General features: G+C 35.6%; 2 protein-coding genes across 2 annotated transcripts; one reads left to right on the top strand and one right to left on the bottom strand.

The window, feature by feature from the left end:
* The first annotated feature begins 5,899 nt into the window (after window positions 1-5,899).
* On the top strand, window positions 5,900-9,721 carry LOC127242447 (uncharacterized). The gene is made up of 7 exons (XM_051261993.1): window positions 5,900-6,061; window positions 6,149-6,281; window positions 7,743-7,846; window positions 7,940-8,111; window positions 8,224-8,364; window positions 8,499-8,587; window positions 8,871-9,721. The coding sequence occupies exons 1-7, from the start codon at window positions 5,979-5,981 to the stop codon at window positions 9,538-9,540; spliced, it is 1,392 nt and encodes a 463-aa protein (XP_051117950.1). The 5' UTR covers window positions 5,900-5,978; the 3' UTR covers window positions 9,541-9,721.
* Window positions 9,722-10,031: 310 nt separating this feature from the next.
* LOC127242434 (probable prolyl 4-hydroxylase 10) lies at window positions 10,032-13,404 on the bottom strand. The gene is made up of 7 exons (XM_051261974.1): window positions 13,019-13,404; window positions 12,849-12,933; window positions 12,267-12,364; window positions 11,476-11,573; window positions 11,139-11,268; window positions 10,870-11,057; window positions 10,032-10,512 (listed from the first exon to the last, which is right to left on the bottom strand). Exons 1-7 carry the CDS (start codon window positions 13,237-13,239, stop codon window positions 10,439-10,441), a joined length of 894 nt encoding a protein of 297 aa, XP_051117931.1. The 5' UTR covers window positions 13,240-13,404; the 3' UTR covers window positions 10,032-10,438.
* Between the last annotated feature and the right edge of the window lie 9,013 nt (window positions 13,405-22,417).

Genomic DNA, 22,417 nt, shown 5'->3' with positions numbered 1-22,417 from the left:
CCCTCAAAACTGTTTTGACAAAAAGAAAAATCAAGTTGACAAGCGAAAATGGATATGTGAATATTGCAAAAGGAAATGGCATAATAAAGAAATATGTTTCCAACTCAATGGTGTTCCAAATTGGTACAAAGAGATTACTGTCAACAAAAAGAAAGCTATTGTTGCCACAGATATTGCAGAGAATAAAGAGTACACTAAACCAACTCACTCTGATTCAGAGTTAATTGAATTGATCAAGTCTATGAAAATGGAAATGCAAAATCTGATAAGCCCCAATTCAATAACACAACTCAGTCTGAAGCGCCGACAGAATTCACCAATTCTATTCTAAATTACTCAGGTACGACCTCTATTATTTGTTCAATGCATTTGGATAATGATTCTTGACTTGTAGATAGTGGAGCTACATGTCATGTATGCACAAACATATCCTTATTTACTTCTCTAACTCACCTGAAACATAAACCCAAGATAATGCTACCTGATGGAACATACATTACAGCTCTGTTGTGCTTCACCCACAGATTATCTTCCATAATGTCTACTTTGTTCCTGCGTTCAAATTCAACCTATTATCTTTAAGTGCTCTATTAAATGACACATCTCACAACATGATCTTCACTTCCTCCCAATGTGCTATATAGGACCAGAGCTCTAAGAAAATTTTGGCTGCTGGAAAGCTAGAAGGAAGCCTCTACATCCTTCACTCTCCTTCTCACAGCATTAATTTATCAGTCTCTTCTACCTCCAATCACTCTTGGTTGTAGCATTGTAGATTGGGTCATACCTCTTTTAATACTCTTAAACATCTGAATCTTTGTAGCTTCTCTCCTTGTAAACCTTGTGACTCTTGTCACAAGGTTAAACAAGTTCGTCTACCTTTTAATAAGAAGTCCTTCTACTCTCAGTTATCCATTTGAGTTAATACATTTGGACACATGGGTCCTTACAAAATTCCTACCTTAAACGGTTGTCATTATTTTTTAACAATTGTAGATGATTTCTCAAGATCTACTTGGACCTACCTCATGCTAAATAAACAAGAACTCCACCGTCATATTGAAACCTTCATATTGTTGATAAAAATCAATACAACACTAACATCAAATGCATCCACACAGACAATGGTTCTGAATTTCTCATTCATAAATGCCAAGCCCTATATAGAACTTATGGCATTATCCACCATCATTCATGCCCCCCACACACCCCAACAAAATGGTAGAGCCGAAATAAAACACAAGCATCATCTTTAATTGACCAGAGTCATTCTTTTTTAAGCTTGCCTTCCTACACAGTTTTGGGGAGAAGTTGTCCTACATGCCCCACATACTCAATCAACCAAATCCCATCTTCCATTCTAAATTGGTCCACTCAATTCCAGAAACTCCACCATTAAAAGCTAGATTCCTCAAATTTAAAAGTGTTCGATTGTTTATGCTATGCCACAAATATTTCTCCTTTTAAAGGTAAACTTGACCCTAGGGCTATTAGATGCATCTTTCTTGGCTTTTCAGCTGGCCAAAAAGGCTTTAAGCACAAGAAACGAATCATAACTAAAGATGTTGTGTTTCATGAAATTGTATTCCTTTTTGCATCTTTCTTTGTTGGTGATTCTCCTTCTGTCCCATCTAAGTCTCACTCTCAGCTCACGCCTCATATTGAGCTTGATGACCAACCCTATAATTCCCATTTACCTCTAATTGCCAATCATTTTCCAACAACACAGATTGATCTACCAGAACAAACCTTTATTTCCTTACCTGAACATCAATCCCTATCTTCTTCACCTCAATCTTCATCTTCCTGTGTTCCATCATCTCTCATGCATGATAAGTCAATATTTGATGATGCAACAAACCCCACCTCTCCTCAACCTCCTCCACATACTTCTCACTACCCTAAAATAGTGTATAAACCTCCAGCCTGGCTTCAAGACTATATTACTACCTGCTCCTACTCACCTAAACATGCTTGGCATGTAGTTTCTAATGTCAACTTGCAGAAACCAAAATACTTTGCACAGGCTCAACAAGATCCAACTAGGAGGATAGCTATGGAGGAAGAATTGACTACTCTTGAATTAAACATGACTTGGGAAATCACTTCTTTACCCAAAGGGGTAAAACCCATCTCTTGCAGATGGATTTTCAGAATAAAACGCAATGTTGATGGGAGCTTTCAGCGCTGTAAGGCTCGATTAGTTGCTCGTGGATACTTACAGATATTAGGGAAGGATTACAATGAATCATTTGCTCCGGTTACCAAACCAGTCACAATAAGACTACTGCTTGCTATGTCCTTCATGCATCGATGGACTATTCATCAATTAGACATCAACAATGCTTTCTTACATGGGTATCTTGATAAGGATATCTACATGGAACCTCCACAAGGTAGTAAGATATCTCCTGGACATGTTTGCAAACTGCGAAAGTCACTCTATGGTTTAAAACAAGTCCAAGCTTATTCTATTTGGTTATGCCCAATCGTGCTATGATAATTGTTTGTTTATCTGCTCCTCTAATGGCACCTTTACAGCTCTTGTTGTCTATGTCAATGATATCCTTGTTACAAGAAATGATCCTCAAGCCATCGTTGCTGTCAAGGATTTTTTTACACAAGACATTCACTATCAAAAGCCTTGGACTTGCTGATTGTTTTCTTGGGATTCAAATCACTCAAACTCCTGGTGGCATTATTGCATCACGATATCGCTACTTGGAGGATATTCTTCATGAAGCAGGCCTTCAAGACTCAAATCCTCATGCCACCCCTGCTGCCCCTGGCTCCAAATTGCAAAGAAATAAAGGCACTTTACTTCAAAATCCTGAGATATACCGTCGCTTAATTGGACGTCTCTTGTATCTCACCATGACACAGCCTGATATTTATTATGCAATCCAGCAACTAACTCAGTTCATGTCGGCTCCCACCAATGAACATTGGAAAGTTGCCTTGCGGGTGCTCCGCTATCTCCATGGCTCTATGCACCATCATTTGGAGTTTCCATCTAAGGGATCTCATGTCTTAGTTGCCTTTGCTTACGCAGATTGGGCCAATTATCCTGACTCCCGACACTCTCTCACAGGCTATTGCATCTTCTTAGGCCCTTGTCTTGTCTCTCGGAAGACAAATAAACAAGCCACAATGGTCCGTTCCTCTGCTGAAGCAGAATACCTCGCTCTTGCAGTTGTTGTTACTGAATTGCTCTGGATCACTTACCTCTTACGCAATCTCCAAACAACTCAAACTCTCCTTATTCCTCTCTACTATGACAACCTGTCCTCTATCCATATGGTGCAAAACCCTGTTCACCATGAACGCACCAAACATGTTGACATTGATTGTCACTTTGTTCGTGATCACTATGCTGCTGGTCTAATTAAACTCATCCATGTTCTGTCCTCTCAGCAACTTGCAGACATCTTTACTAAGGCCCTATCGATGCACAACTTCATTTCAGCTCAGTCCAAGCTGAATCTGGTTTGTTCTAGTCCATGTTCGCTTGAAGTGGGGATGATGATAAGCAAACACCACACCATTCCAGAAATAGAATTGAAACTAGATGCTGATAAAAACTCTCATTGGTGACTATGGATGATTACTTTGTTATACATGTGTTTTGTTAGTCTGTTTTAATTTGTTAGGCAGTTTACATAAGTAGTTAATATTCCTTTATTTAAATACTCTTCAATATACTCATTCGTTATTCATTCATTCAAAATACATAATATAGTTTTTCATCTTTCTCCCTGGAAGTCTGCTAGTTTTCTGCCTCTATTTCTTCAGAAAGAAGAATCGTCGAAGCCGTTCGGGAGGAGTTCCAGCCGGCGCTACTGTTGGTCGGAGAAGTCTGTTGGGCCGGACGCCAGAGGGAAGTTGCCGGAGGATCATCGCTGGTCGCCGTGAGCCATCGGTGGAGGAATCGTCGTCGTCGATTTCGTAGTCGTGGGGTTTTTTCAGAATCAGAGAAGAAGACGAACACGAAGTTCTTCTTTAATTCTCTAATTTATCTTTGAGGCTGTTTATTTGTGTTTTCTTAATAATTCAATTTTGCCTTTACTTTGTTTAATTTCATTTCAATTCGGTATTAGCTTAATTTGGGTTTTATTCGAATTTTGCTTTCATTATTAATTGATTCGTACTTTTGTATACGAGGTTTGTTCGATAAATTCAAAGGATTCGTGAATAAATTTACAGCATGCATTTTAAACGTGTTGGCTTTTAAATCATTCATATCGAACTTTTTTTGCTATTTGATTCTAATGGACAACCTTGTGTGTGCTGACTTTTGATGTCAAAATGATTTTAAGTGCCCTAAGCTTTGTGATGATTAAATGTGAGTTTAGGAATAAGTGGGGATTGTTTGAAATATGTTTGATTGATTTTTAGGACATCAAATTGAAATTTCAATATTATGCTCTACATATATGTTATATGAGTTTTTTTTTTTTTTTTTTAAAGTGTGTTATTTAGTATTTTAATTTAGCTTATTTTTTTTATGTGATATATAAAAAAGTATATTAGATCATCTCCAATCCAATCGAGAGATTATTTCCCTATTGTGTGTGTGTGTGTGTTTTTTTTTTTTTTTTATGACGTGAGAATCCGCAATCGCTACTCGAAAGTGCGCATTGGGTAAACTCTCGGCCGAACCTAATACCCTGCAAACCAGGCTCGACGGAAAAGTTACACTAGACGAACTATGTGTGGTAGGTGACCTGAGACATCGGAGATTTGAACCCATGACCTCATGGTCATAAGTCCAACCCACCTTCTATATTTGCATAATTCACTTTCCCAACAAGAGGGTTCTATAGTTAGACAGAATAACGTAGCACTCGGAATAATGTGAGGGAATCTTTTTTGGTTTTAATTATAGTTTAATTTAAAATTATCTATAAATAATACTCTTTTTACCTCTTCAATTTATGTTCAAAAATTTTCGGCATGAATTTTTATGTATAGAATTGTGATTGATACTTTTTGTTATTATTTTGCTTTTTATAATAAGAAAAATATGAAAAATGTATAATTTTTACTAAATGGAAATAAAAATATTTTTAAGAGAACAAAAATAAAAAATGAGCACAATTTTAGGATGAGGAAAATATTTTTGTCTCTTTATTTTTATTATTTATAAGATTTTTATTTTTATATTTATATTTTAATTTTATAATTAATATTAATATTAAATATTTGGTGTTATTTGTAAAAAATTTACAATAAAATAATATTTATAATGTAAAAAATAATATTTTAATTAAAATATTAATTTTTTAAACAAATAGAATAAATATATATTTTTTAATTTTTTTAATAATATTTATAAAATATCATGCCCGCTTAAGATACTAAATCAACAAAGTCAATACAAATAATCATTTTGGAATTTAAAAAGGAATTATAAAAGAAAAAACAAGAAATAAATTACTTCTTTCGTCCTAAATATGTATTAATAAATAATAACATTAAAAATATATAATTAATAAAATTAATTGAAAATATATTAATAAAATTAATTAAAATATAATATAAATAATTATAAATTAAAATTAAAATAACTAATTAATTTTATAAAAATTTAAAAATTATATAAAATATATATATAAAAAAAAAGTATCATCGTGTGTAAAATAGACTAAAAATTAGTGTTGCTTTAGGCTTAGAATTCCCAAACGTGACATGATATACGGGGACGGAGAGAGAGTATTTGAGTAGGCTTCGGATTCCCATTTCCCAGTAGGGAAGGATTAAGGTCCTGACATGTAACGGCTCTTTTTCCAAAGTTTCAACAAAAGTGGGGGCGGTTGATCATTTGCATCGTGGCCGTTCATTCACAAGCCGACACTATCTACAGCTAGCTACCTCAGTCCCACATCGCCTTTTAGTCGTACTCGACCGTTACAGGAGGAGCGCACCTCTCCTATTATTTTCTTTCCCATACAAAACCCCAAGGGTTTCGCCCCCCCAAAATGGCCGTCGCCGCCCACCGCTGGAAGAAGCTGCTCAACATGGGTCTCTTGATTTTCCGCCGCAGCTTCAACTCCTCGAAATGGTGATCTGATACTACCTGCTCCGTGTTTTTTATGCTCAGGTTTGGTTTGTGGAGAACTAAATCGGATTTACCTTTTTTTTTTTGAAGCAAAACCATGGCGAAAATGGCGGTGGCGCGAGTGAAGCTGCTGAGGAATAAGCGAGAAGTTGTGATAAAGCAGATGAGGCGCGACATTGCTATGCTGCTCGAGTCCCGTCAAGATGCCACTGCTCGCATTCGGGTAATTTTCGTTGCCTTTCGCCATTGGGGGGTTTAGTTGGTCTGGTCTTGTGTTAGGGAACTGTTTGCTGCTGTCCGTCGATTTATCGTCGTTTTTGGTTTCGGAGAGGCTGCTGCTATCTTAATTTAGGGTCTTTGAAACCGCAATTTTGAGATCTGAAACTTGTTGAGTGGTACTGTAATTTTTAGTTCAAGCTCCATTATAACTTCTTAAGAGTTCTTGAGGGAAATATTAACAGTAAATTAGGATGAAGTAGGATTAGCCTTCCACTTCAGAAACTCAATATTTCATCAAGAAAATGCATATTTCTAACTAAAGATCACTCTGTTCGACAGTCCAGTTGCGTCAAAGTTGATTCAATTCATCATAAATTATGGATAACTCTAGAATCACAGTTCATTTTAGGCTCTAGAAGGCTTGTTTGTTCTTGAGATTTTTTCAAGGGTGTATTTTTTCTGAGACCACTTGTTTGAAATATTATTAGGAAAGGTATTTTGCTGAAACTGAAATTATAAAAGAAGAGTGTGAGAGTGCTTGAGACCACACTTATGTACTTGATTGGTTTTTTATTTTTTAATTGTTTGTACTTTGTTATGCTCTTGACCTTAGTTTTTTCATTGCATTAATATAGTTGATCTGAAATGGAAGTGATGTGCATGCAGCATTGTTTCACTGAGACTCTATGAAGTTGAGTTTAAGTCCGTTTTATTTCCAATTGTGTGTATGGTTAGAATTATTCAATTCCATGATTTTTCCCTTTGGTCAGTGCAAATTGGCCTTTTATTTCTCTTGCACAAGAACAAAGGCAGCTTTGATGTCCTCATGCACAATATATGAGTGCTTGGAAACACTCGAAATATCTAATTTTATTCTAAAACCAATTTGAAAGTGCACTAGTCTGTTCTCTGCTTCTAATTTATTATAAGAAGAGTTCTCAATCACAAACCCCTACAGCCGCGTTTAGCATTTAATTTCTCAAATACTCACCATTAATTGTGCAATCACTTTTTCTCAAGACATTTGCCGTTAAATGTTTTTCTAATTATGATTACATCTGCAAGTGTCCACCGGACTGCTTCGTTTGTGTTTTGAGATTTTTATTATGACTTTAGCTAGAACCATATGCAATTTCATCTGCCAAATGTTTCTGTTTGTTTAATTTATCCTTTTATCCGTGTGGAAAAAAGGAACAGTTCAACCTGTTCCGATGGTTAGATACTTCTAATGTCCTTATTTGCTTCTATAATAATCTGGAGTTAAAAGTTGGAAATAGTTACTGTTCTGGTTCAACTCTATCTATTGAATTTTATTACTAAGAATTGGCACTTCAATGTTCGGTTTTGTACTGACCCTTGCTTCCAGACATTATCAATCAATGTAACCATTTATCATGTATAAAGATTTCTTTAATAATGTATAACTTGATTAGTCCTACATATGAAGTTTCTGATATCTATATAGGTTGAACATGTGATAAGGGAGCAGAACATCATGGCTGCAAATGAATTGATTGAGCTTTTCTGTGAGTTGATCGTGTCCAGGCTTTCGATCATTGCAAAGCAACAGTATGTTTTGTATAAAGCTTTTTCATGTGACATTCCTTGATTGCTTTTTGATGGTATATGAAAAGTGAACTCCATTATTATCTTCTTCCACAGAGAATGCCCGGCTGACCTTAAAGAAGGGATATCAAGTTTGATATTTGCAGGTCCACGGTGCTCAGAAATTCCTGAACTATTATCCATTCGAGATGTTTTTCAGAAGAAATATGGGAAGGACTTCGTATCTACAGCTACCGATCTACGGCCAAATGCTGGTGTTAATCGCATGGTATATATCCCCAGCCATGATCATATAGTTTCAATTGGCTTGGATGATTGGTGTTGTGTAATAGCCATCGTAGTACCATAAATGAAAAACTGCTATATAAATATGCTTGCAGCTTATTGAAAAGCTCTCTGTGAAGACTCCGTCGGGTGAAACAAAATTGAAAGTTTTGAAGGAAATAGCAAAGGAATATCAGGTTCAGTGGGACACAACAGAATCAGAAGAGGAGTTACTGAAGCCTCCCGAGCAGAGAATTGTATCTCTCTTCCTTTTCTACTTCCTGCCATCTACATACAAATTCACTCACGCACTAGACACGAATTGGTGCGTAATTATTCATCATCACATCATTTTGTATCTCAACTCTTCTCTGCTATTTTCTTGATTTAGGATGGACCGAACAATTTTACAAGTGCTACAAATATGCCGGTCAAGTCAGCTCCACAGCAATCTCCTGAGCCAAACAATGCTTTTAACCGGTAATTGTATTTCATTGCATATTCAGCCACGAGCTTCTATCTTTTTTTGTGTGTGGGTGTGCTGAAAATATTTGTTTTTATTTTGCTATACTCTCTCATAAAAGATTTGCTATATTTTGTTTAGCCAATTTCTAGAAACTAATCTTAATTCCTATTTTTGTTTTTGCAATTCTCGCTTCAAGTGTTCTCATTCTAATCGATCTTGTAAATATTTGGTATCTCGCCTGCCACACATACAAACCATCTGCTGACATATTGTCACTGCAAATTTTGTGATGATCAGAGGTCAAACCAATATGGTGGATTTTCAAGACGTTGCATCAGCCGCTGGAGTTGCTGCTGAGAAAGCACTTGCTGCAGCCGAAGCCGCTGCCCATTTAGCTGCCTGTGGAGGCGTTGGCAACCAGATGCCTCCTGGTAGATCGGCCATGAATAACACCAATTCCATGTCGAGGAATCCTAATCGGAACTTTGCGAGGGGTGGTTCCCGAAACTCTCAATCTAATTACTCCACCAGTGATCAGTCTGATTATCATCCGAGGACAGATAATCCTGAATACTCGTATTCTTATGGTATGCCACACGAGTCAAATGTTGATGATGGAGGTAGGAAGACGACGCAAAGGAGGCAGAGCTATAACTGCCAGAGGCAGAGGAGCAACGGTATCAAGTTTGATGAATCAGACTGCGATGAAGAAATCGAGATGGAAGAACCACCGCCCTCAACTGACCCGAGAGAAATGCATAGAAGGCATAGTTACAATGTTCAGTCTGCTCGGTACGATGCCAGATATGATGATGAAGCTGATCAAGATGATGAAGGGAATGAGGGTTCTTACCGACCACCCAATCGCCCAGCGCCACAGGTTCCGGTAAGCCGCATTCATCCCAAATTGCCCGATTATGACAAACTTGCTGCTCGGTTCGAAGCTCTGAAACATCACAAAACGTAAAGCCAAGCGGAGGAGGTATGGTATTATAGTATAGTATTAAGATAAGTAGTATATATCTTTTAATTATGGGTTTGTGATGAAATTCTACTATGAGATTTTGGGAGATTACTCAGGACACTTGTATGTTGACATTGAAGCATATATATACCGAATACATAAATACATACATGCTTATATTATACATCTTATTATGCATATAAGGTGGTTATTACGCTTTATGCATAATTTGTAGAGTTACTGTGGTCAAATTATGACATTTTGTCTCTCGTAATTGATATATACTATTACATTGAAAAACTTGTTATCTACTTTAACATATTACATTCTAAGACATTTTATGTTATTATTATTATAGTGATCTCAAATTATCCAAAACATTTCAAATATACACACATATTATGATACAAATTGTCCTCACTTCCAATTCATTTGTTACATCTAAGTAAGTAATGCCGCAAAATAAACAAGGAAATTTAGGAAGCATTACAGAATGAAGATTTAAACAAGCTCTCAACATTTATAATTGGAATGCAAAATTGAAATCTAATTAATGGATGCTAAAACAAGTTAGTTCATCCATCGGGAAACATATTAGTCAAGTGAAGCTAATGTTCTCTATTCATGTGGTAAGAACAAAGAAGGTATATAGTGGTAGTAGTGAATGATACATAAAAGGGATTTCGACCCGATACCAACGAATGTTGTGAATTTTACAGAACAAAAAAACAAACATAAACAACACGTGTGTAAGGTAAGATTGTATGATATATCGACAACACTCTCTCCCAGGACATCAAGATTCACAGCTCAGCTCAGAAAAGTAGCCGTATAGTGTAAAAAAATGATGACAGGGTGGGTGGGTCATTGGGTAATCAAAACTCATTGGGAGTGCAGCAAATTAGGCCTTGAACTCGTGTACGCGCATCCATTTTGTCGATGACCATTTGTTCCCTTTTATGACAGGACAGCCACCTGTGTAAGAACACGGGGAGTTTTGTTTAAGACCCGATATACATGAATAAGGAAAAAAAGGATAAGAATGTTCTACGATGCAATTGTGCCACTAGAATCAAGAGAATTATCACAATATATTGTTTTACAACGGCTTAAATCAATTAAATGAAAAACATATAATTTTCTGTGAAGATCAAGAAATCGATAGAAGCAACCCCAAAACAGAAGTAGAACTTTTCCAACAACTTCGATTACTTTCTCTTAGAAGAAACATAGTAAAAGTAAAGGGTTTTTCAGTTTAGAGTCTGCAACAAATGCTAAAAAAGGAAAATCGTAAACTAGTATTAGAGATGAACAGTAAGAAGTACGACTAACCATGCAAACTTGAGGGATCCAAAGATGCATCAGGCTTCATGCTCCAGAAAAGGAGTGCATCTCCCCTTTTCGGTTTAACAGAAAGTCCTCCTTTCCCGCACTCGGATAGCTCGTTCCACCAGGGCACAGCGCTATAATTTCCTTTCGCAGCTGGGAATACTGTTTCACCACCTTCCTCGACGTCTGACCTGTCATTTGCACCAGAAATATGGAAAACAATAATATATGGAAATAAATCCAGAGTAGTGAGCTTGAAAAGTGTTACTTACAAGTACATGAGGACTGTGGCTATTCGCTGACCACCATTCTGAGTGTTGAATTCATCCAGAAAATAGTCATAGTGTGGCTCGTACTTCTGCCCTACTTCATAGTGAAGAATCTGAAGTCCTTCACCATGTTCTGTTCATCGCATAGAACATTGCCACAGACAGAAATGTCAAAATCGAAACAGGACTAATTGAGTCTCCCGATTTTCCACATAAAAACCGTATGTATCATAATAAGCAGACACTTAAAGTTGAGGTCAATGATGGAAAAGATCTCCACAACCCTCATCAAATTTTCGGAAACACCAAGGATAGAATCAAGTTGCTGTTAAATGCATACCTACAGGGATGAAGGTGAAATCTGCAATTATTTTCTCAATTCTCTGTACAACTTTATCTCGTCCTCTATGGAGAAAAGTTCCAGAACTTGTACGGACTCTGCAAGGAGAGAAAATTTGAAAAATCAAGAGGCCGAGTTAAGAATGATGGAGAGCATGTCCAATTTTCTATATCAGTTTGAAAGAGAGAAAGGCGATGAAGGGAGTAGATGAAAGATTATTACACACTTGCTATACGAAGGAAAAATATGGCATTTAGCTAACGGATTCTTGGCTATCTTAAACACTTGGATGCCTTATTTCTTCCAGTGTTATTATTACAGTCAATTCAAAAGTATCAAAGGATGTGGTAGAGATTGGATGCAAGAGAATATTACATTGACGAGTAGCTGCTGAAATCGAGGGAAATTGAGCAATCAATTCAGGTGCAAGAAACGGAGAAATGGGCAGACAAATTTCATTTGAACAATATTTCTACACTATTTAAAGCACAACTAAAGTTGGATGATAAGCTTGACGAGCCCGATTCGAAATGAATGTTATCGAACATGTCATGTCCAATCAAAGAGGAATCAATTAAATATGTTCAAGCAAAATTAGAGAGATCAACTAAGGGAATGCATTGAACCATTACATAAGGATTCAAACACTTGAATATAATTTTAGACGTCCTCCATAGATGAGAAACAAGGCAGAACTATACAAATGAAACCAAATGAGAATCGAAGCAAGATTTAGTTAAGTTCTTTAACCAAATTCCAAGGATGGAAAATTGGAAGTAATTTTACTATACCTGCTGTCTTTGCTTTTCCCGGTCGCACTATCAACAACAGTTGACTTCTCCATATGTGGCTGAGCAATGCTAATAAGATAATCGCATTCTTCGTTCGTCTGTCAGGAAAGGATGCAAAATATTTCAGAAAACAGACTGCCTTCCTAGCCCGGGGAAGATCAAGATCGTGATCATTTATGAGCAAAATAGATTAATAATCAGCTCTCTACACAGCCAAAATCTATTAATCACAAAAGAAAACCTCAAAGGTGCTTGCTTAGAACATCCCGATCATGATAATTGCCTTCACTCATTCCATTAGTTTTCAAGAAAAATAGAAATTTCTCAAAGATCAAATGTAAGATTATATAATTCTGCTCTCTACTTTGCATTCGGTATCTAAATCCAACATAAACTATGCTTCAAATATGGAATCAGCAGTCAAAATAAAATTGCACTTCAGATCTATAATCCAAAATTACTGCAAATTTGGGTTAATGGAAATGCATACAGAAGGCATGAGATATCAAAATGCATAATGTGTACGAAGCATAGGCATAGGCAGCCATAAAATCCCCAATTTCAGAATCCGGATAGAGTTACCAAGAAATTATGAAAAACGGATGCCCTAGGTTCCCAAGAGATAACTTCAACCCACTGATCCTTCCTCTCCTCATCTCTCTCGCTTCTGAAACAATCGAAAAAATAAAACTGAAATCAAAGGCCAACCGGAAAATGCAGAATCGAAACTGTGCGCGCGCGAGTTCAATTACGAGTGTGCTGAATTGTGAGCGATGGAGGTGAGGTCATGCGGTTTGTGCGACTCCTTGGAACGTTTGCCGCTGTTAATGGAGAAAACTCCGAAAGACAAAAGAACGACGATGAGCAAGGACAGCATTATGAGGCCGTAGAGGAGGAACGCCGAGGACGACGACGACGTGGCTTTGCGCATCAGGCCGCCCTTACCGTACTGCGGCCGCCCCTTCCCCGCCATGACTGATCGAAGAAAAGCAGCTCGTTGAAAGAGAGAGAGGGATCTGAATGGATCTAATTCAGAAATTGGAAAGGAAGGAATGAATCACTCCATATACGCGAAGCAGCAAGGTAGCCAGCAAGCATTGAGCAAATCTTAGTCAACTCTGTTTAATCAATTAATTAATTAATTTAGTCTTCTCTTGTGTACGAACAAGATGATCTAAAGGAGATAGCATTCATGTCTATGTCTATGTCTATGTACGTTCTTTCTGCACTATTTCTATTTCTATTTCGATCTCTATTTCTGTCTGTTAGCTGTGCTGTAAGAAGCTTATTTTTTTGTTAAAATAATGTCGCTTAATCATATAACAATATTTTATTATAATAATTTATAAATGCTAAATTGGCCGAAAAAGTTGTGTTTACTCTTAATTTAAAATTGATATAATATTTTATTAAATTGATTTAAATAAATTTTTTAAAAAAGAGACCAACATTATATTTTAGACTTTCACTTCCTCAAAATCTAAAATAGTCATAATAATGTTTTCTCAGCAGAATTAATAGAAATTTGGATATAATAGCCATTTATGTTTTATTATACATGAATAAAATATTATGTAGGAAAACAAATTAAAATTTATTCCAATATAACAAAAAAAATATTAATTTTGGTCCAAATATAAAAAATTCATCAATTTTAGTGACATTATTTTAATCAAATTTGTTCTCATCGTTGAAAATTAACGAAAATTACTTATGTGGATTTGACAAACTTTAACGTGGCAGCTGACTGAACCAAACACAATCGTGTTTTGATTAACAGGGCCGCGTATGCACAATTTAAGCAACAGACTGGACAAATAAACACAACTATTTTCGAAACGTACACACCCGTATTGAGGATGGTTGTTGTACATAAATTGACGCCAGCATCGTAGAAGTAGGTGAGGCAAGAAAAAATATAAAACAGTAGCAAACAAAGAGCAGCAAAGAGGCAGTCATATCAAGAATACCTATATATAGCTTGATGTACAAATGTTTATCTCTTATTACTTAAGCCTCCTTAACCGTATAAAATCTGTTTGGCTTTATTTGTCCAAAAAGGTAAATTATATCTTTAAATATCTTTTACACCGAATAATATTTTTTTCTGATTTAGATGGATTTTCATTGACCGAATTTCTTAAATCTTTTTTTGTTGACCGAAAACAGAGCTCAACAATCCATTTTGGGCCATTATACGTATTGATTTTCTTTTATACTATGTTCTAATGCAAAGAAAGTTATAAAGCAAAAGAAATATATTAATATTGTGGAGTTTTGGGCCAATGAATTAAGGAGACCCAATACAAATACAATACACCCGCCCATTTGAAGCCCGGAGTTGTAACCCGCAGCCCAACCCGAGTCTCTGTGAGACTGCTGGCTGCCTTGATAAATCGGTTCTGTTGAACCGTTGTCTCTGAACCGGTCCGGTCTGAACCACAGCTACTTGATATAGTGTTGCCCTGAACCGGTTCATTCATTCATTCGGTTCAGATTCAGAACAGATACAACACAGAGACAGAACTCTTCGTGACTCTCTTCTCTCGAGCCCTAGCGATTCCGATTGATCGATCTGCGTTCTCCGGTGACTTTGTCCGGAGATTTGGGATACGCTCCTTCCCAGTTGAAGCGCGACTTGAACCTCGGTGTTTCTACGGTTTGATTTAATCGATTTGTGCCTTTATTCTTGTCTTGCGATGTATACGTTGTTTGAGGTATAATAGGCTTAAAATCGTTGTGTTTCCTTAGAATAGGGTTCGGGTTTGTGTGTTAGTTGCGATTCCGTGGCGAGTCATTTGTGGTTGGGTCTTGGATGTATGTTCGATGTCGGTTTGTTCGATTTGTGGGTAAAACTGAGTCCGAGTAGATTGCTTCCGTAATAATAAAAGATTCTTTAAGTTTTCGTTAGATTCGGGTTATTCTTGTGTGAATATGTGTTGTTGATCTTGGTTTTATTAATCAAACAAGGCATCTCATGTTCATTAAACATCACATCCCGACTCACAAAAGTTTTGAATCCCGATTTTGAAGTTAGCCTCAACCTATACCCCTCAACTCCCTCGGGGTATCCCAAGAAAATGCATTCTAAGGTTCTAGTTTCCAACTTATCACTAGAAACACGAATAAAAGCGGAACAACCAAACACTCTAAGGTTGGACAAGTCTATATCTTTTCTACACCAAATCGATTCGGGGCAAGCTCCTTTCAAAGGGACCGATGGTGACCTATTAATTAAATAGGTTACCGTAATCAAGGCTTCTCCCCAAAATCGTTTGGACAACCCGGAGGAAGCAAGCATGCTTCTAACCCTCTCTAATAGGGCCCGGTTCATCCGTTCGGCAACCCCACTTTGTTGGGGTGTACCAAGAACGGTTCTTTGACGCTTTATTCCATCTACAAAAAAGTTGTCAAACCAAGCATTACAAAACTCTAAACCATTGTTGGTTCTCAACCATTTAATCTTTCTGCCCGTTTGACTTCCAATCAAAATCTTTCAATTTTTAAATGTTTTAAAAACATCGAATTTTTGCTTCATGTCCGGACCAGATTTAAAGTCTGAGAATTCTAAAAATCTGTCCCAAAATGTTTTAAATTATGAAAATGTGCAAAATATGTCTGAAAATATTTTGAATTATGAGAATTTGCAAAACCAGTTAGATTTAGGGTCTGAAAGTTTGCAAAATCTGCCTGAAAATATTTTGAATTATGAGAATTTGCAAAACCAGTCAGATTTAGGGTCTGAAAGTTTGCAAAATCTGCCTGTAAATGTTTTAAAAATTGAAAATTTGCAAGAACAGTCTGATGTAGGTGCAAATTCTGATTGTTTAGGTTCATATTTAAATGTAGGAAGCCCTGGGTTAGAGAATAATCAATTGACTAGTGATAGAACTAGGAGGATAATTAAAAAACCATCTATGTTTGATGATTTTACTAATACTTTCCTTGTCTTTGGTGTGTTTGAATCTACAGGTGGGATTGAACCAAAAACATATAGTAAGGCAATAAAATCAACATATAAAAATGAGATGGTTGAGGAAATAAATGAAAATAAAATTGGACATGGTCTTTTGAAAAAGTATTTTATGTTTTGAAACACATAGACATTAGGTGTCATTTGATTCATGAGGTAGTGTCTAAATGTTTGATAAAACAACCCTGTGGACATGGGATTAAAGATTTTATCGATTACGAAATTGGAATTGGTAAGAAAATAGTGTATATTGATACTTTTGATTAGAGATGTATTTGAAACTGTAAAAATGGTAATTTAATCACTGTTTTTGAAAAGTAAAAATGCACTGTTTTTCTTAACTGTTTTAAAAGGCTGTTTTTCTGTTGTTTTCGTAAGTAGATAAAATGTGTAAATACTAATCGTGTTAATAAGTCCGCAGGTTAAAAGACTGGAAGCAATTGATGATTCGGACTATGATGACACCCACTTTTAAAGCACATTCTCCATGCCCAAAAAGGTGGAGATTTATGGAGTTTTGGGCCAATGAATTAAGGAGACCTAATACAAATACAACCGACCCGCCCATTTGAAGCCCGAAGTTGTAACCCCAACCCAACCCGAGTCTCTGTGAGACTGCTGGCTGCCTTGATAAATCGGTTCTGTTGAACCATTGTCTCTGAACCGGTCCGGTCTGAACCGCAGCTACTTGATATAGTGCTGCCCTGAACCGGTTCATTCATTCATTCGATTCAGATTCAGAACAGATACAACACAGATACAGAACTCTTCGCGACTCTCTTCTCTCGAGCCCTAGCGATTCCGATCGATCGCACCTGCATTCCCGGTGACTTTGTCCGGCGATTTGGGATACGCTCCTTCCTAGTTGAAGCGCGACTTGAACTTGGTGTTTCTACGGTTTGATTTAATTGATTTGCGCCTTTATTCTTGTCTCGCAATGTATATGTTGTTCACGGTGTAATAGGCTTGAAATCGTTGTGTTTTCTTAGAGTAGGGTTCGGGTTTATGTGTTAGTTGCGATTCCGTGGCGGGTCATTTGTAGTTTGGGTTTTGGATATATGTTCGATTGTCGGTTTGTTCGATTTGTGGATAAAACTGAGTCCGAGTAGATTGCTTCCGTAATAATAAAAGATTCTTTAAGTTTTCGTTAGATTCGGGTTATTCTTATGCGAATATGTGTTGTTGATCTTGGTTTTAGTAATAACAAATATGCATATCATTTTGTAGGGAATTCTTTCTTTTATAATACAACACCATTAAATTACGAATTTTTTTACAATTATCCATTTTATTCTTTAATGAAAAAAGGCAGGAAGTTATAGTTGGTTTGTTTCACAGTTTTCAAAAAGAACTAATATAAGAAAAAATGTTGTTCTGTCTTACTGTACGAAATATTGTTTTATTTTACTTTACTGCCCCTCACAATAAATCTTATTGCTCTTTGTTGACCGAAATGGTAGCCCTTCTTCCATTGAACAAATTGGTAGTTTTGCTCATAATCTTGTTATTTATAACACAGAAACATACCTTTTCGAAATTATTGGAACATTTTTTTCCTTCCAAAAAATAAATAATATAGTTTTTTTATTTGTTTAGTTGCAGATTCTGTAGAATTACAGGAACAGGCTAAATTAGTTACGTGTAATCAATTCAACCCTTGTGCTGACGTATAATTAATACATAATTATATGATATAATTATTTATTAGTTGTTGCATGACATAATTAATTGTTGGTTTAAAACATTAGTGCACATGAAAAAATAAATAATATAGTTTTTTTATTTGTTTAGTTGCAGATTCTGTAGAATTACAAGAACAGGCTAAATTGGTTACGTGTAATCCATTCAACCCTTGTGCTGACGTATAATTAAATACATAATTATATGATATAATTATTTATTAGTTGTTGTATGACATAATTAATTGTTGGTTTAAAACATTAGTGCTCGTGCTGAAATTTTTTATGCACTACCTGATTCGTGTTCTAAATTATATGCAAAAGAATTCGAACGCTATTACAACAAAATAAAATTAATAATTTTTCATGTATTAGATAATAAGAGAATTCCAATTATAGCCAACATAATTGTCTACGCATAAAAATTATGGGGAAATTGATAATTTAGATGTTAATTTTTTTATTTTTTTTAATAACTAACATAATTGTCTAATACATAATATCGACGGTAAAATTGATGTACATATAAAACAATACTGTTGTGTTTTTATACATAATCTGTCACGCAACAAAATCATCAAAATAGCATGTGTCCAACAACATTGAAAGCAAGAGGCAATATACTTTCTGAAAATCGAATTTAAGAACACAATAGACAAAAACAGGATCCAAGATTAGGCAAATGATATGAAGACAGAACTTAAACTTCCCTCTTTTGACCTTTTTCCGGGGATCACACCCAGCAACGTGCAGCGACAAGATAGCAGCTCCGGCGACTTCCTCTTCCGGCTATTTCCAAGCTACACGAAAAAGGTAGGGGAAACTATTTTGACGACTCAGTCTACAACCTAATGACTCACACTTACGGACTAACCCAACCGCCTCTAGAAAAAACCCCAAATCAACGGACTCGATCTTAGAGACCTAAATTCTAATCGACCGATTTCCCCAAGAACCTCACGAAGAACACCCAGATGAACCACTTTACCGAAGGAATCGAACTAGAGCGATTGCAATTTCGACGAAGAAAGAAAACCCCCAAACTTACCAAGAAGTTCTGCGAAGAAGATAAACCAAAGAGAGAAAAAACCAGATTTCAATCGCACGATACAAACTTTTTCAAATGAGAATGGAAGGGAATGGGGAGTTATAAGGTGCGGGTCGGTTTGGGTCAAAAAAACTGGGTCGGTTTAAGGGGTTTTGGGTTGCATGTTGGGTTTGGTATTGGGTTGGGCCAAAACATATCTAACATTCTCTACCGTTTTGGCCAAGTTATTCACCGATGGTTGCTCCCGTAGGGATACATTACAGCCTAGTGACTCTTTTCGCCTAATCAAGTCGCATGGAAATTGCCCAAGAAGATTCACCCATACACAATGAACCTACACTCACAACAAACGTTAAGTAAACCCTGCACTCACAAGCAAACATTAGTCCTGCAGAAACTAATAGCTCATTCAAAGAAGGGATAACTTAACGCAAAAAGAGGCAACATGCGAACTCCACCTTAGAACTAATTACAAAGTATATACATGTCATGACACCACAAAGAAAGACATAGCAAACGCTTATACTAAAGGATCCTATCACATGCTTGAACACATAGAAACACAAAGACAAGCATATATCACACCAAGAAATTCGACGTCGATCACAAAACAGCTAAGTATATAGGTTTGCACACATTATCACAAAGAGAAACAAAATATATCATAAAGCTTTAGCAAACACTGTCACAAAACTTAGAAAAATAATATGCAATTAGACAAACACTCAGATATTCCCAGGAAACAAACAACCTAGATCACTTAGTCTAGAAAACACAAAGCACAAAGCACAAAGGCAACCAACAAAAATAAATCACAACAACAAGAGTTGATTTACTCCGCCTAGAAACAAAAATACATGCTATTCACACTTGATATACAAGAAAAGAAGAAAAAAGAAAAGAACAATCAAAACTCAATCAATATCACACCTAAAGGTTCACTACACAAACTCATATTTGATTGATAATTGGATTCAATTATTTGATTTGTGTTATTTACTTGACCTTTATTAGCAACAATAAAACACTCTTTAATATAATGGCCTACTCCACCACAACCATAACATTTCCTAGGCAATGATTTATAATTCTTTTCTTTATATATATATATATTTTTATTGTTATTCGATAATTGATTATCTCTATTGTTGTTGTTTGGTTATTCCTATTGAAAACTCTACCTTTTACATGCAAAACTTCGCCACTTGAATTTCCAGTTGATTTATTAGCTACTAAATCTAATTCCTTACTTTTTAAACCATTTATTACTATATCTAAAGTAATGTTATCTCTACCATATTTAATTGCGGATTTAACATCACTACAAGAATCGAAAATGACATTTAAAAGAACAATCGGAGAATATTCATCAATATATTGATCTCCACTCAATTTTATATCTTGAATTAGTTTAGTAAAGACATCTATATTCTCATCAACACTTTTCTTAGTGTCTAGTTTGAATTGGAAAAAATTTTCAAGCAAAAACAACTTATTTGACAAAGTTACTTCCGTGTACAATGCATCCAACCTCTCTAACAATTGTTTTGCACTAAAAAAACTTACCTACTTTTCTAAGCACATTGTCAGTTAAATGCAACATAATACACGCACATGCACATTCATCCATTTCAACACGTTTTTCCATAGGTGTATCATCATCAAACGTACCATTAATTGCTCGAGAAAGTTTTTGAGTAATTAAAACTGTTTTCATTCTTTGTTTCCAAAAGAAAAATATTTGTACACAAAACAAATCACTCAAAAACACAATCCAACCAATTACCACACTAGCAATCAAGAACAAGAGTTGCAACAACAAAAATCTAGAAAAATATAGAAAACAAGATTTTCAAGATTACAAAATCAGTCTTCTGCAATAAGCAGATTCACCAAAATCCTAATATAATCTACAATCAGCAGATTCACGAAAATCCTAATCTAATTTGCAATCAGCAGATTCACCAAGAATTAAAAAAAGGAAGGGTTTAACCTTTTACCAAAATCGATCTATTACCAACAATCGATTTACCCAAAGATTTTGCCCAAACTTAATGGTTTGACAGATTTCGTTCTGATATCACTGTTGTGTTTTTATACATAATCTATCAAGGAACAAAACCATCAAAATAGAATGTGTCCAACAACATTGAAAGCAAAAGGCAATATACTTTATGAAAATCGAATTTAAGAACACAATAGACAAAAACAGGATCCAAGATTAGGCAAATGATATGAAGGCAGAACTTGAACTTCCCTCTTTCGACCTTTTTTCGGTGATCACACCCAGCGACGTGCAACGACAAGACAACAGCTCCGGCGACTTCCTCTTCCGGCGATTTCCAAGCGACACGACAAATGATAGGGGAAACTATTTTGACGGCTTAGTCTACAACCTAATGACTCACACTTAGGGACTAACCCAACCGCCTAAAAAAGAACCCCAAACCAACGGACTCGAGCTTAGAACCCTAAATTCTAATCGACCGATTTCCTCAAGAACTTCACGAATAACGCCCAGATGAACAACTTACCGAAGGAACCGAACTAGAGCGATTGCAATTTCGACGAAGAAGGAAAACCCCCAAACTTACCAAGAGGTCTGCGAAGAAGATGAACCAGAGAGAGAAAAAACCAGATTTCAATCGCGTGATACACACTTCTTTAAATGAGAAGGGAAGGGAAGGGGGAGTTATAAGGTGCGGATCGGTTCGGGTCAAAAAACCGGGTCGGGTTAAGGGGTTTTGGGTTGCAGATTGAGCTTGGTATTGGGTTGGGCCAAAATATATCTAACAAATACATATAAAATTGTGGTTATACTCAACTTTCACGAAATATGAAATACACAAAGACATTACATATGGTGACTAATTTGACCGAAAATAAACGTATGACTTCTCTGACCGAAATGGTTTAAAAAATCTTTAAAAACATTAAATTTATTATTTATTTATTTATTTATTTTTACAAATTTAAAAAACGAATAATATGCACATTATATTCTATTCTGAATATATTCTGTAGATAATTTTGTTTCTTTCTCATACAGAAACTTTGAAATTTGAAAAAATTAACAATTTTGAGAATATTATTTAAAAAAAATAAAAAATTAGAGGAAATTTTAAGTTGGTTTATTGCATATTGTGTATAAAATATATCAATAAGAATTTATTAAATTGTTACTAACAAATTTTTTTTTAATATTATTAATGTATTAGGTAATAATATAATTCCAATTATGTTTAGTTATATAATATAAGATTATAAAGTCAAATATTTATTGGGATCGATTTTCGTGGATCTTGTGTTTACTGATTCATCCTCATTCATTAACCCAAATTTTCTTTCATATATGTTATTTTGTTGTTTATGACCAACGTCATTGTCTAATACTTAATATTACTTGTCAAATTGTAGTGTATATATATATATAAAACAATACATATAAAAT

The sequence above is a fragment of the Andrographis paniculata genome, unplaced genomic scaffold (genome assembly GCF_009805555.1).
Source record: "Andrographis paniculata isolate CXL003 unplaced genomic scaffold, ASM980555v1 Contig86END, whole genome shotgun sequence".
Taxonomy (NCBI): Eukaryota; Viridiplantae; Streptophyta; class Magnoliopsida; order Lamiales; family Acanthaceae; genus Andrographis; species Andrographis paniculata.
This window is presented reverse-complemented; position numbering and strand designations above follow the sequence as displayed.